The sequence below is a fragment of the Habropoda laboriosa genome, unplaced genomic scaffold (assembly GCF_001263275.1).
Source record: "Habropoda laboriosa isolate 0110345459 unplaced genomic scaffold, ASM126327v1 scaffold111, whole genome shotgun sequence".
Taxonomy (NCBI): domain Eukaryota; kingdom Metazoa; phylum Arthropoda; class Insecta; order Hymenoptera; family Apidae; genus Habropoda; species Habropoda laboriosa.
Genome location: NW_017100293.1, coordinates 448,768 through 463,838, shown reverse-complemented (window position 1 = coordinate 463,838; position 15,071 = coordinate 448,768). Strand labels below are relative to the sequence as shown.

General features: G+C 45.1%; 1 protein-coding gene across 1 annotated transcript in view; it reads left to right on the top strand.

Moving 5' to 3' along the window:
* LOC108573823 (dopamine receptor 2) overlaps nt 1-15,071 on the top strand; it is an 83,402-nt gene that overhangs the window by 35,688 nt on the left and 32,643 nt on the right. Inside the window, exon 4 of the mRNA XM_017936301.1 lies at nt 2,777-3,962. Coding sequence (XP_017791790.1) covers nt 2,777-3,962 — 1,186 coding nt within the window. The remainder of the gene's footprint in view (nt 1-2,776; nt 3,963-15,071) is intronic.

Genomic DNA, 15,071 nt, shown 5'->3' with positions numbered 1-15,071 from the left:
TATTAAATTACATATATTTATTATTAATTTTGAGGGCAATTTAATATGCCTCTACCTCTAATAATTTTCCAGACATTAGACTAAATACATATATCTACTACCTCCAACTTCGAAAGCAATTTTCACCTCTCCACTGTGAAAAATCTTCCACGGTGCAACTTCCTATCCCGCGTATGACCAACTGGAATCCAAGCTAAACGCGACGTACACAGGAATGGTAGCTTTAATGGGCCAACAACAACAGACTGCGATATCGTTGCTCGCCATGCACGGGTGTCCTACACACCAGGAGCTAATGGGATATCTCTGACATCCGAACGAGGCTATCGACCAGAAATGTTCTCTGCAAAATACACCAGCAAATTCTCCACCATACACACACAGACACGTAGAAAGGCCTGTGTCCACGTGGTTAGATCGCGTGGAATTTCGACTCTCGTCGCGAAATAACGCATTCCATTCGTGCACGATCGCTTTGTCTCCTCGGTTAGGATGTCTGTGACGTTTCACCTGGAAGAGAGCGAACGCGTGTAGTGAAAAGCAGAGCTAACCAAAGAGAAACTCGAGACAGAAGTTCCCGTTCGTGTTTCGTGATTGTTGTTCGGCTGGGCCGATCGGGAGAAGCTCCGAATTACTCGTCGAACAACTTTCCCCCCGGTGTGCTCTAATCGCTATTTAATTAGTTGACCCCGGCGACGATAGGAATTTCCAAGCGACGCGTACTTCGATCCGTTTAAATTCTTCCTTCAACTGGGCTCGTGTCGAGCCAGTCTGTATATAGAGGTGGATAAATGAAATTCCTTCCGTCGTTCTCAATTTTTGCAACTTCTCTCTCCCGCTAATATGTACGTACGCGAGAGTGTAGTTATTTAAAACATTGTTCAGTGACGATAGAGGATAGTTGCGGAAAATTTGGGACCAGAGACATAGAATGCGAAAGTTCGAATCGATTCGCAGGAGGCCGCAAGGCATACCCACGCAGTTCGCTCGATTTAATACTCTAATCGCGTGGGCATCAACGGTGAGCAAACTTTCGGCATGTGCGCTGCAAGTGGTCTCTCGATTCCGGGGGCGAACGCGTGTCAGAACTCATAAACTTCGTCGTGGCCGAGACAGCATTCGAACTGTGCATTAGACACGTGTCTTTCCGTAAAATTACCGAGTCCGTTCCGAACTACCATCGCCGCCGCGTTTAGATCTCGTCCAAGTTCGATCGAGAGTTTTGGTACAAGTGCACTGGTATAAATTGAGGGACAAAATTTTCGCTCTGCGTAAAAATTCTAACATCGCTGGAATATTGGAAGTGAAGAGTAAACTAGGCGAGTTCGTTTTTAGATAGCTTAATGCTGACTGTTAGATCCAAATTGAAAGAACGTGCTCACTTAATCGTGGGATTTAGTTGGACTTGTGATCGAGGCTCGGAAGTGTACTTTGAATAGTTTATTAACAAAATAAGGTAGAAACCAAACGTCTGAGTTAATTATAAACCACGCTATTCTCAGGCAATCTTTCTTCCCAAGGTCTCCTCTCTTCCAAATCTTACTCTACACTGTCCTTTTCGACGGCCCTCGCGAAAAGGACCTGCTCTCTACCTGCACTTTTGTTGCCCCCGCCGTTCGTTTCTCAAGAGTATTGTATATTCAAAGTCTACAGAATATTGAAAGCAAAGAGTAAAATTGGCAGAAATTCGTTAAAATCGGTGAATTTGAAGCGTTCGAAGCGCCGCTGGAATATTGAAAGTCAAGAATAAACGAAATGGCTAGGTTTTCGATAAAACAGCAGGTCCAGCTCTGTTCGACGACGTCGACGGTGCAAGGTTTATCGGCCCTGACACGTGTTACGACGGCGTATCCCCCGCGCGGCCGACGGCTGGCACGATGACGTCGAAGGGGTGTGAACGAGACAAAATCCGGACACACGAGGGGCCGCCACGCTACCGTCCCCAACGTCGATCGAAACTCCTTTGATCAGGTAGCGGTAAACATTCGCCCAGGTCACGGATGAAAGCTCGGCCCTGTTTCGAGCCCCCGGTCTGGCCACGAAATCACAGACCCCTCTGTTCTATCGCACATGCCTCTTTATGACACTTTTCCCCGGGCTAAATATAGGACACGGTGTGCTGCACACGCCAGCACGAAAAATCGCTAAATCGTTTGTGCCAGCGTACCGCGAGGCCGAGCAATGATTGACAATTACACGAAACCAGAGGAAATAAGCTCTCTCTCTCTCTCGCTATTTTCCAGGAAACGTACTCTCTTTCGTACTAGAAAGTATACCACGCGTACACAAACACCGTACACAGTCTTTGCTATATTTTCTTGACACGTACCTAGATTAACTTTCCTTCCTCCTTTCGTCAAAATTTCCGTAGATCCTCTCCAAGCGTCGACTTGGTTTTACGAGGCTCCGATTGTCGCACGACAGACGCAACTTTACGTGCTCACGAATGTCTATTCTTCTGTTCCAGGTCCACGGTGCTGTTCCGATGTCTCGTTAAAGCTGTCCAAGCCAGGTGAGAAATCTCGCGAAAGACGGACTACTCGCGAGGTAGAAACGGATAGATAAGAGAAAAACTCGCTCAAGTTTCACCGAATCGATGTCATAAAAAACCCTCGGTCTAACATTCTGACAGAGCGATCCGTAGTTGGACAAAAGAAGAAAATGAGAGGGCAGACGGGAATACGGAGGAAGAAACGCGGCGTGGAAGGATCGACGGATCACCTCTGATAGAGCGTGAGAAGAGAGGCGATTGAGAGTGCGCTGGGTGAGGGTTGAGCTGCTGGTGGCGCGACGAAAAATGAACAGGCAATCGTACCGAGCAACCAGCTCAACAGAAGCTTCTACAGCGCGAGTTATCCACCCCAGAACCGTACCTACGAGGACATTTGGAACCTGGCCACCGACAGAGCTGGTCTGGCTATATTGCTCTTCGTGTTCTCCGTAGCCACGGTATTCGGTAACATGCTGGTAATCCTGGCTGTGGTTAGAGAGAGGTACCTTCACACGGCCACTAATTACTTCGTCACGTCGCTGGCGTTCGCGGATTGTCTGGTAGGGTTAGTGGTGATGCCTTTCAGCGCAATCTACGAGGTCCTGGAGAATCGTTGGCTCTTCACCACCGACTGGTGCGACGTATGGCGATCCTTGGACGTCCTGTTCTCCACAGCTTCCATTCTCAATCTCTGCGTCATCAGTCTGGACCGATACTGGGCAATTACCGATCCTTTCACCTATCCCAGCAAGATGAGTAGAAAGAGGGCCACGATTTTGATAGCAACCGTGTGGATCTGTTCGAGCGCGATCTCCTTCCCGGCGATTGCCTGGTGGAGAGCTGTTCGAACGGAAGAGGTACCAGAGGACAAGTGTCCGTTCACGGAACACCTTGGCTATCTGATCTTCTCCTCGACCATCAGCTTCTATCTACCGCTGTTCGTCATGGTCTTCACTTACTACAAGATCTACAGAGCGGCCGTCATTCAAACCAAGAGCCTGAAGCTAGGTACTAAACAGGTGATCGTGGATTCTGGGGAAGCCGAGCTCACTCTCAGGATACATCGAGGAGGCGGAACGAACACCGACGCCAGGCACCTGTTCCGAACCGCCTCGAGCACGCCCGAAGATCTCCAGGATCTCGAGGAGCCTCTGACAGCTATTCACAATAATTGTCTAACCAGAGTGCCGTCCACGAGAATCAATAAACAGCATCTGGGCAAGAATTTCTCGCTGTCGAGGAAACTGGCGAAATTCGCCAAGGAGAAGAAAGCGGCGAAGACGTTGGGTATCGTGATGGGAGTGTTCATCATCTGTTGGCTACCGTTCTTCGTGGTGAACCTCTGGTCGGGTTTCTGCTCGCAGTGCATATGGCAGGAGAAGATCGTGTTCGCGGTGGTAACGTGGCTGGGATGGATCAACAGCGGGATGAATCCGGTGATTTACGCCTGCTGGAGCAGGGACTTTCGAAGGTGAGTCAGAGATTCTCTCATTTTCGAGACACGCGTTAGCCGATTCAATTGTACTTCGATACCACCGAAGACGTTAACAACGTTCTAAGTATAGCAGAGATTCGGTGAAATAATTAACGGGACCGTGGAAATGTGTTTCGTCGTGGGAAAGCAGCTTGTTCCACGTGAGTTTATTCATAGATACAACGTCAGACCTGAATCCTGAACTAAACGGGAAAGTGGTTGTGCCTGACCTCTCTCTCGAGCAGCAATTATACGTTCCAAGTTACGATTTCGGCAAACAGAGTTAAGGTCCTTAGATACATGTAGATGTCTTTAAATGATTAAAGTGGTTTAATTAGGCCTACGTAATTATACTTGCACGCTGGTATTTTTTAAGTTAGAAGTTCAGTCTTCTCTTAGTTTACTCTTCGAAAGAGCATATTTCTCGATGGACGCGACAATTTTGGGGGAAATAAGTGGCTCAGTTGCAAGCTAGAATGCAGCAATTGCCCGGTGGCTAGTAATCGTCGTGACGTAGTAACCGGCAGGCCTCAAGGGTCTCATTAAACCGCTATCCGGCGAAACAGAGTAATCTTAGACCACCGTGAGCCTCTACATCGCCGATCAATTTCCCTGGGAACAAATACAGGGCGGAAAGTTTCGGGTCAACGACGAGATTGTTTCGGCAAATTATTCAAAGCAATCTCTTTCGATTCGACCGCATACGCTAAAATCCTCTCTATCTATCCATCTATCTATCTACCTTCGGTGCCAAGTCCTTTTCCAACCGATTGAACGACGAATATTTTTCCATTTCCTTAAAATCTACTACACAGGTACACGCGATCGAACACAACAGTCTTCGTTTTGTTTCGAAACGCATTCAAGCTGTAGAGTACAGTGACGAATCACCCCGATGTAACTTCCGGTATGCTTTCCATTCGCGAAACGCGAATGGATGCACTGAATAATTGGCGACAAAGTTTCCAGAGAAAGCGGAAGGTATGCAAATAACGCGATTTAATTACGCGTTGCCACGGAACGCGCGCGTTCAGACGAAGCCCATACGTGGGCGGGAGGGAAAATGGAACGCGAAAACTCTGACAAGAATGAATCGCGCGGACACAAAAGAATCCTACCGTAGGTCTATGAGCGTTCGTGTTGTCCATTTAATTAAATCCCGCTTAACGGGTCTCGCGTGTCGTTAGAGGGTAGTTCATTCGTCGATTAAATACGCGCACTTACAAATTACCAATTTGTCTGACAGCTAATTCCAAGTGTGTCAATTTGTTTCCAACAGGATTCTGTTCGCGAATTTATCGACTCGCAATTAATAGTACAGGGATCGATAGCAATTCACTTGGATCACTTCCAGATTGGCGTGAAGAAATAAACGTGCATACACTACCGCTCAAAAGTATCCGGACACTTGATAGTCGACTTTCGAATTTTCTTCCTTAAAGCAATTTCTCGAATTGATACTAGCACGTTTCTCTAACGATAATTCTCGTTTCGAATTCATAACTGAACATAGGAAGAGCAACAGACGAACTAAAGCAAAGCGGGTGACTGCATAGAGTTAGCTCCATTCTTATCCCTATCAACACTTAACCCCTCAGCGACCGATGTCGCCGAGTGAAAACTGTCTTTTGCGGGGACCCTAACAGAAGTATCGGGCAATTGCCCTGTATATCTTTAAAACTATAGTAGATATAAAAAAATGTTTATAATAAAAATTTAATAGCTTTTTATGCCTTATAAGACTGTGCTATTAAATTAATAAACATTCTTTCTTTAACTAAAAAATCTTCCACTAAGCTTTGTGAAAAATTTTCAATTTTCTGTCATATCGAGAAATATGTCAAATAAATGCAGATAAAGATGTTAATCTTTCGACTCTAGCTAACATTGTGTATATATTATACGCATATATCCTTCAGTGAGTGACAAACAGTTCCCACTACGATATCGCAGTTTAAACTGATCAACTGCAGACGCGACCTACTACATGGGTCTGTATCTGATATGGACCCGGGTGACGTGTGAAAAACACAGGGTCCGTATGAGATACGGAGGTGGTCGCCGAGGGGTTAATAGGTATCGGAGAACTCTCTGAAATTGATCTGCACCATAGAAATGAAATAACCTAAATCTTCAGAAAGTTCCATTAGGTTTCATTTTTATAAGACAGGAATTATATTATTGCATTTTTATTATGTAATTTGTACATAAAAATAAATTGTAGTGCACTACGATACTTTAGTGTACATATTAATAATTACAAAAGATCAACTGAGTGTAAATACTTTTTCTACTAAACTTAAACTACATTTTGCAGAGAATAAGGAAGTGTTCGGATACTTTTGAACGGTAGCTCAACTATGTTTCCATAGAAAAACTCGAAATTAACCCTTTCGCTGTTGAGCCCGTGAAAAGATACACGGTACTGCTGTTCAGATTGCGACGTGGGACTACGTATTCCCTATAAAATATACCGGATGACTGGAAAAATTCGTACCGGAAAAATTCGATTGGAAAAGAAACATTTATGCCGAAATGCAACGAGGTTCTCGCCACCTCGGAAAATCGGGCACGAACTTTTGCAATCGTCCAATACCACACAAGGAGTACGTATTAATCGGTAACTAAATAATTATACGAAAAATCCACGTGTAAGAAATGCGAGATTTCGGCGGCGAAGTGGTGGCCTGAACTTTGTCACCCAGGAAAAGAAAGCGCGCGGGTACCTGAGGGTCCCATAAACTAAGCCCTTTCCCCGGAAAGTCGAACGAGGGGGCTCCAACGCGGGGTACGACGCGGAGAGGACACTCTGGAAATAGCCATCGAGCGAGACGGACACCGAAGCACTTAGCAGTCGCTTATCACCATACTTTAATACGTTTTTGGTTAATACCCTATCCTGTGTTAAATTTACTTAAGTTGTGCTGACACACACGTGACCAGTACTTTTTTTGGGGGGGAAATTTTGTGGAATATTCTGAAACGTTTTCAAACAAGAAAAACAACAGCGAGAGGATTAAAAGGGTTAACAAGTAAGCTTGTCATCCCCTGTTGAACAAGTTAAAGCGAAACGGTCGGTGAACGAAACGCTCGAGTATCGCGAGATCGATCCATGGTCCGTGGTCCATCAATCTCCTTCCGGTTCGGAAACGAGACACCCTCGAACTGATTTTTCAAAAAGTCGTTCCGCCTCCCCCGCCCTACACGCCGAAAGTAAGTGGCCCAGTCTGGACGGAAACTGGCCTGGGCTGGGCTGCTGGTGTAATATGGCCGGTGAAAAATGACGACAACGTTCAGCGATAAATAACGACGATACCTGCCGCGACGGGAAAAACGGACGGGTGTAAGTGAAACAGAGGACGGAATGAAAGGGGAGAAAGGGTGGCGAAGAGTGGCCCGGCAAGAACATTAACTCGATGGACCGTACGGGATGTATTTGTCTCAATCTTCCCTTGCTTGCTACTCTCTCTTTCTCTTTCTCTCTGAGGGATCATTTTCGAGAGAAAGAAGCTGTTCTTTTTCGTAGGAACAGTTTTCTTGATTTTAGGGTGGTTTGGGGGTGACAGAGTTGAAATTGAAAGTATCGGAATGGTAGAAACGATTGGTTTGTATTTTTTGATCGTAGGTATCGTTTCTGTGATAAAAGTGAAATGTAAAAAGCGAAAAATCGGCCAGGATTCGTCGTTATTTGGTTTATTAGTGGAATTATTATTATTATGACGAACACAGGTTGTTTTGCTTTATACGGGATGTATTTGTCTCAATCTTGCCTCGCTACTCTCTTTCTCTGAGTGTTGCGACCTGATTAGGACGCAACGAAGTCTCGGTTCGCCGGATTATAGTAATAAACAACTTAGTCACATTAGGCAATCACTTAGGCAATATACCCCCCGTGGACGCACCAACGCGACACTCAGACAATAGGTTCCAAAAACACTCGGGAACAACTTGTTTACAACAAATTCGGTCCCCCAAAACGTCACAGTTTTCGTCGACCAATAGTAGAACACACCACGTTTTCCACCTCCATAACACAACCGCCAATCAGAACCAACCTAATATATACACCTGCACACCTGAAAACCGTCAATCACTGTCAGACGAGTGCACGAGACGCATCGTCACGAAACGAACAATCCAAATTCAACTAAACATCTAAAACACATCTACAACATCTAACCCAACAACGAAGTTTTAATACACCTCGAACCAGCGAGAACAATCATCAACCTGCACCAGAACTCCTGATTATAAGACTTGATCAAGGTCCACGACGCAACACTGAGGAATAATTTTCGAGAAAAAGAAGCTACTCTTTTCGCAAGAATGGCTTTTTCGATTTTAGCGTAGTTTGGAGGTGTTAGAATTGAAATTGAACTCTCTTTCTCTTTCTCTCTGATAATTTTGGAGGAAAACAAGCTGTTCTTTTTTTAGTAGGAACGGTTTTCTTGATTTCGAGGTATTAGAATTGAAATTGAAAGTATAAAAATAATAGAAACGACTGATTTCTATTTTTTAATTGCAGATATCGTTTCTGTGATAAAAGTAAAAGTGTAAAAAGCGAAAAATCAGCGAGAATTCACCGTGGTTCGGTTTATCAGCGGAGTTATTATTATTACGACGAAAACAGGTTGTTTTGTCTAGCTCATTCGGGTTTACGAGTTCTCCTATTATACGTGAACGGGGTCAGAGTGTTATTCGCGTGGTCTGCATGCACCCTGTGTTCTTTCGAGTGTGTTCCCGGCGCATAACGCGGCAATTTAACCCGCCACCGTTCGACTGTGTGCTCATCGACTGGTTTCCACCAATTTGTCCACCGTATCCCGACTTTTTGTCCGCGTGGACAACATCGAGCTTTACGGCTGCTGATTAACCTAACCAAGAAGGGGGACGGAACTTTCTTCGGTCAATATTTAACCTTTTTCAACTCGCGAAAGCTGCACAGCTTATGAAACACAAGGGACCAACTGTCTACGGTGTAAGAAAGCGCCTGTGAGACTGCAGAAAAAAAGCATCGGAAAAAACACTCCGGTTAGTTTACCTCTAGCCAGCTTTATCTCCTATTCCGACGACGAAAAGCTGCCTTATTTTCGCAACTGTCCAGCCCGTGCAGCTTGATTGTCCTTTATTCGATTTACGTAATTTTGTAAACAAGTCGCCGCGAGACAGAGGCGGTGAAACAACCTAACCTAACCTAAAATTCCGGGCGAAATCGTATTAATGCTGTGCGGTGGTCGACGAAATTTCATTTTAAGTTAAACACACCACCTTCACAGGCTTCTTGGGACAAGTAGTGTATGCCGCCTTGAAAAGGACTTTTGGAGCACCCCAGACATTAAGCCTTATATCTCCGTTCAGCAAAATTTATCTACATAACCGCCCCGAGACGGGCGATGGAAAAATCCAGCCACGCCGCTGAGCGTTTTCAGCGGATGAGCCCTTTCGTTCCGTTGCCAGTCAAACCGAGCAAATACCCCGACGTTGACTGCCACAGCATCCACGGGGAACCACGGGAAGGCGGACTCGCCAGGACACGCAAGTACTGCGCTCTGACCCTGTTACAGGCGAAAGGTAGTTGGTGGTGGCACTCCTTCAGAGTAGCCGGTTGCTGCGCCAATCAGCCTGAGTTCCCGGACAGCATGGGGGCCTTACTCCCTGTTTTGGTTCCGTGTTCCCAGACTGGGCCGCAGCGTGCGTTCGAAGCACAGGATGCCGGGGGTTCGCTAAGCCCCGGGTGTCCGAAAACACCCTCCTGTGGTTGCTGCACCGATCAGCCTGAGTTCCCGGACCGCAAGGGGGCCTTACACCCCGTTTTGGGCTTCTTGGGACAGGTAATACCACGTTAACCCTTTGCGTTGTCCTAGGTCGACTCAGACTCGACGTAAGAATTTTTCCCTTCGTCGTATAATCGCCTAAATCGATATCTGGCAATTGCCTACATCGTATTCTCAATTTATCGTATAATGATATATTATTTTGGAAGTGACGTGGTGTAAATTAACTGTTACACGAAGGTTGTTTTAACAGTGATATATATTTATTAAAATCAACACTTGAACTATTTAATATGTGAAAGACACGATATTGGTAGCACAAGGTATACGACAGAAACTCCCAGGAAGTGGGGCGCGTGCCCACATTGCTAAGGCAATATTCTTGTCCTCGAGGACGAAGAAACCCTCTTCGCCTCGAGAGCCAAGAGTCGCCAGGCCTAGGTACGCATTATTCTTATGCATTAATATTGCACTGAAACTTAGTATTTTATAACTAATATTAGGCTGAAATATTGAAGTAAAGGAAAACTGCATGACCCGAGAGTGACCAAATGAGTGCAAACTAACTGGACCATTTGGGCCGCAAAGGGTTAATATAGCTGTGTTTTTCAAGTTTCTTTGCCTTTTGACGCTCGTGAAAATCGCTGATGCGCGTCGAATAATATTCCAAAGAACGTTTCTTTCATTTTTTCGAGAGATCTCGTTTACCTATTCAAACGCAATTCTTCCACCTCTCCGCGTAGATCGCTTTTAAACGAGTTACACAGCCATATTCCTCGGTTTAAACAATCGAGGCGGTTACTCGAACCTTTCAAAACTTGCTCGCCGGTTAATTCGCTCGAAGAAGAATATTTACACAGAACTTGTCTTCCATTTCCGCCCGGTTTATCTTCCCGCAAGAATTTCCTCGCAACGCCATCGGCACTTTCCTCGTTTCTCGATATATCCTTCTGTGCGACAAGTGTCATTTTGCGGAATTAAACTGCCTCCTCCTATTACGTGGACCAATTGATATTTCGCGTAAATCATGCCACCGGGACTTTACATCGCCTGTCCCAGCGGCCATAACATCGAACGAGACACGCTCGATCCATAAACCACGTCTCGCAATCCTGTATAAACTTCCGCGCGTATCTTATCGGCGGTATAGTCTTTGTTTTTCATCGGTGTGCCCCACGTTCGATCGCGTCTCCTCTATTCTCCTTATACCAAACCGCTCCCTCTACCATTTTCTTCCCTCCGCGACGTAAATTCTATTTACTGCCTACTTTCTGAATAGGTATTCGCAGGGATACGTCGGATAGCTGAGCGAAAAACTTGATCCCGAGGGACAATTGACAATTACTTCTTCGAGAAGATATATCGTTCGTTGCGTGCACACTTGTGGGAACACCCGATATGCAAATTTTTTGGAAACCTATTCATTAACTCTTAGGGCAATGTCGAAATTTTCATTACTTGTAAAACATATTAATTAGGTCACTATTTCAATTTTTTTTAATAAAACTGAATCATCTGAAAATTACATTTTCCTCAAATATATTTACGTACGTGAGTTCATCAACTGCTAACTATTTTGTTACTCAACCACCTGACGTATGATTTCTCATCCTGACTATGCGTTTAAGCGTCAGTTATTTACCGTTTTAGTACTATATTAAGTAAGAAAATTTAACGTATTATAAATTAATTAAATTTGGCAATCTTCGGTTTTCTAAATTAAATGGAAAACTGGAATTAAAATTCATTTTTCTTACTGATATAACTGTTTTTATCAGATTTGCGCCAAAATCTGTCTGACTCGATGTTATACGACAAGGGGTTAAAAAAGTGTGAGCTTACTGGGTGCGCTCGTAATGTTTTGTGAACGCATATACGAGTCTATGGTACTCAAAGGGTTAAAGACTACGTCCCTTTTCACGTATCGAACAGATTTGTCTAGATTGCATTTTGTCAACGTTTACCTGCGCTTTCTTTATTAGGAATTTTGGGTAGATACCGTACCAACGCTTTATTACTTTATTGCCGCCACCTACCTCGACTTGAACGTTAGCCTTTTTTGACGATAACTGCGTATCAAATTTTTGCAAATATCCCCACCAAACACCGATGTCTGTCAACCGATAGAAAAATAGCTCTAGTCTCTGTCATTGAAAAATAGAACGAATAGTGTATTCGACACACTCCCGGCGATTTTTCAGCCAACGAAGGGACCAAGAAAAAACGAAAAACCCAGTCGTAAACCAGCAAACATAAAGTCTTCTCATAATTCCCTCGCTCCTGATCAAGAGCACAGCGAACCTGTCGCCACCAACGAAGACAAACGCGACGCGACATCGTTGTTACCAACAATAAATCACAACCGACAAGAATTTCTCCCTTTCCTCGTTAGAGAAACTTGCACGAGACGAAAATGAAGAGCAGGAGGAACAGAGGCAACTCTCGCGGGGCGAGACAACTTGGATTAGGAGTTGGAAAAGATTTCAGGGTAGTTTAGAAATCGTCCATCCGTTTAACACGTCCCTCTAATCCCTGGGTGGCGAACCAATACACTCTTCCCCGGTGAAACTATCCTCTGAGCGTTACTTAATCGCGAATCAGACGCGGAGAGAACCAGCCATCCCTTAAATTACACCCTCAAAATACGCGTATACTCGTGAATTCCTATCTCGAGCGCGATTGATATTGCGGCGGAATACAACCACCCGTACAAACTTTGAACGCGTCGAGTATCGATTTCACGGCACTTTCCTCTGCAATCTTCGCTCCCGAACGCCTATTTTTCCCTTCTTCCGCGCAAAACTGGCCCCGCCGGAATGGAATTCTTCGTCCCGGAACAACGCCTCTAATTGCAGGTGAGCGTAATAAATTCAAGACTCGCCGAGTCACGCGAACAATTCCGCATCAAGTCAAGGTTCTCGTCCGTCCACGTTTCGCAAAACGTAACGCCGATCTCCAATTCATTTTCCACCCGGTTCGATCCTCTCCTCCAGCTCGTTGAAAATCGTCCACCGGTGAAATCTGTTGAGAGAGAGAGAAAGGGCGGAAAAAATAGCGGTGGGAACAAAGCGACGGGGGTGTTAGGCGACGATGAACGAGGGGATTCAACGAAACACGGTTCATAACTCCGGCAGAGGAGGAGGAGAGGACCGGTTTGAAGAAGCTAGGTCCTTCGCGAGGCAAAAACGGCCGCATTTCCATCCGTTTTGCATGTCTGCGCGCGGCTCAACCGTGTAAATCACCGTGCACGCGAAAACACGGCACAGCTTGACGGTCGCGCGGGCGCGAAAGAAAAAGCAGCGTAACGAACGTTAAATTACTTTTCTGGCACCAACGGTTTAAGGATGCACTCCGCAAAGCAACATTTATGTCTCTCCGCCGACAGAATCTCTTTTCCACGGTGTGTCGCGCGTGTACAGCTTTATTCCAGCTGCTGTTTCAGTGAAATTTAAAAGACAACCATGCCCCTGACGGTGATAATAAAAATGCGCACGGGGGATGGAACATTCTATCGGATAAAACTGAAACACGACAGAACCGTGAACGAGGTATTACGTCGCTCAGAGTGTCTTCACGTGGGACACTTCGAAGGGAGGAAAAAGTTGGAACGGTCGCTTTGTTGTCCGCGTAAAGCAGAACAAACGTGAAAACTCTCGCTACGGACGATCGGTTCCCCTCCACTTCCGGCTACTTCCTTCTCGTCTGCTTCCGATTCGAATCCCAGGAAAAGAAGAAAGCCTCGACAAAAAAAGAAAACTGCTCCAGTCTTTACGATCTTCCTCGACGTCGTGAAAAAACTTGCCTAACGGAGGGTGAGACTACGGTCACCTCTGAATAAATTTTCAATGCTAACTTTATGTTGTTTGTTACGAACCAGTCGCTCTTATCTATATCTGGACACCGTAACGATCGCCGTAACCGATATAATATACCGTATACCCTCCTTGAAATATCGTCTCTCCTTAAAAAACGCCAATAAAAGCAGACACAATTTTTGCCTCGTAAAGAAACCACCTTTCTTCCTATCTGTCCCCGCGAATCCTACCGCGACTGGAAGCACCGTGACACGGCGTATTCGCGGGAGACGCAGCCAGCATTGATAGCCCGAGATAATTAGGCGAAGCACGTTTAAGCACACTCAGCCTGATTAACTAACAGAGCCCGGTTTATATCGCGATAACTCGATCGACCACACGTTCACGTACAGGGATCAAAGAGCGTATCGTAGAGCGGAGAACGATTCGACGGAAGGACGGCGAGCCGGGCGTGCAAGGAACTCGTTAAACTTTTAATAACGCGCGCGTTCGCGGGACAAAAGCGAGCTTCGTTGGAAAAATATTCCGGGGGAGAAATCTGGGAATGCTGCGGGTAAGGAACAAAGAGGAGCACGGGAGGAAGAAGAATAAAACTTGCAGAGGATTCTTTTCAGCGATACTTCAACGGCAGGGATTAAACGCGTCAGTTCTGGTGAACCGCGACCAACGTTTCTTGTGGAACTTCCGTTATTCCTTTCAAGCCCTTCTAATACAGAAGGAGCCTACATAAGGAGATTTTATTGGAGACGTTCGGCTATCGATTTCACTCGATGACACTGGGGGGAAGGGGATGTACTTCTTAGGGAGAGTTCGGGGGAAGTTTGCAGGGAAGCTGAATTATTTTCGATGTTGCCAGACGATAAGTTGGAAGATAAAGAATGTACAGACCGAGTTTCCCTTGGCAGACTTTTAGGAAAATGAGAATGAACGGGATGCTGCACGAAATTATTATCAACAAATGTCTATTGTCGATACGAACAGAAAAAGAGAGGATCGTGAATAGATTTAGAATTGGATACTTAAAAATCACCTACGAATAGCTGTACACTTTTTAACTGAGTTCACTTCTCCAACAGAAATAGAATCTCTCTGGTTTATAATTGGAAATGAGTACAAATTACGACTAATTGTTTCTTTTTTCTTCTTGCAAATGCGATAATATGTATTTTGTATTTAACCCTAGTAGGACGAATGCAGGATCTTTTTGACTCAACAGCGGCTCGGATTACGTTTGGTACAGGAAACGCACCTATTTTACGTACCAAATGTAAAATAAACAAGAAAAATATCACTTATTCAATTCCTCCTTGAAACCCGTGTACGACAGAGATTTTGCTATAGGTCAAAATGACCCTGCATTCCGTCTCCCGCGTCCGTCTAAAACCATTCGCCTTTCGAGGGTTAATGCGTGCAAAATTGTACAATTAACAATAAACTATCGTGTTCTAAGTATTGACGAACGAGTTAAATGACGGAACCATCGGTCTGCAGTAACTGTAACCATGCAATATCGATCA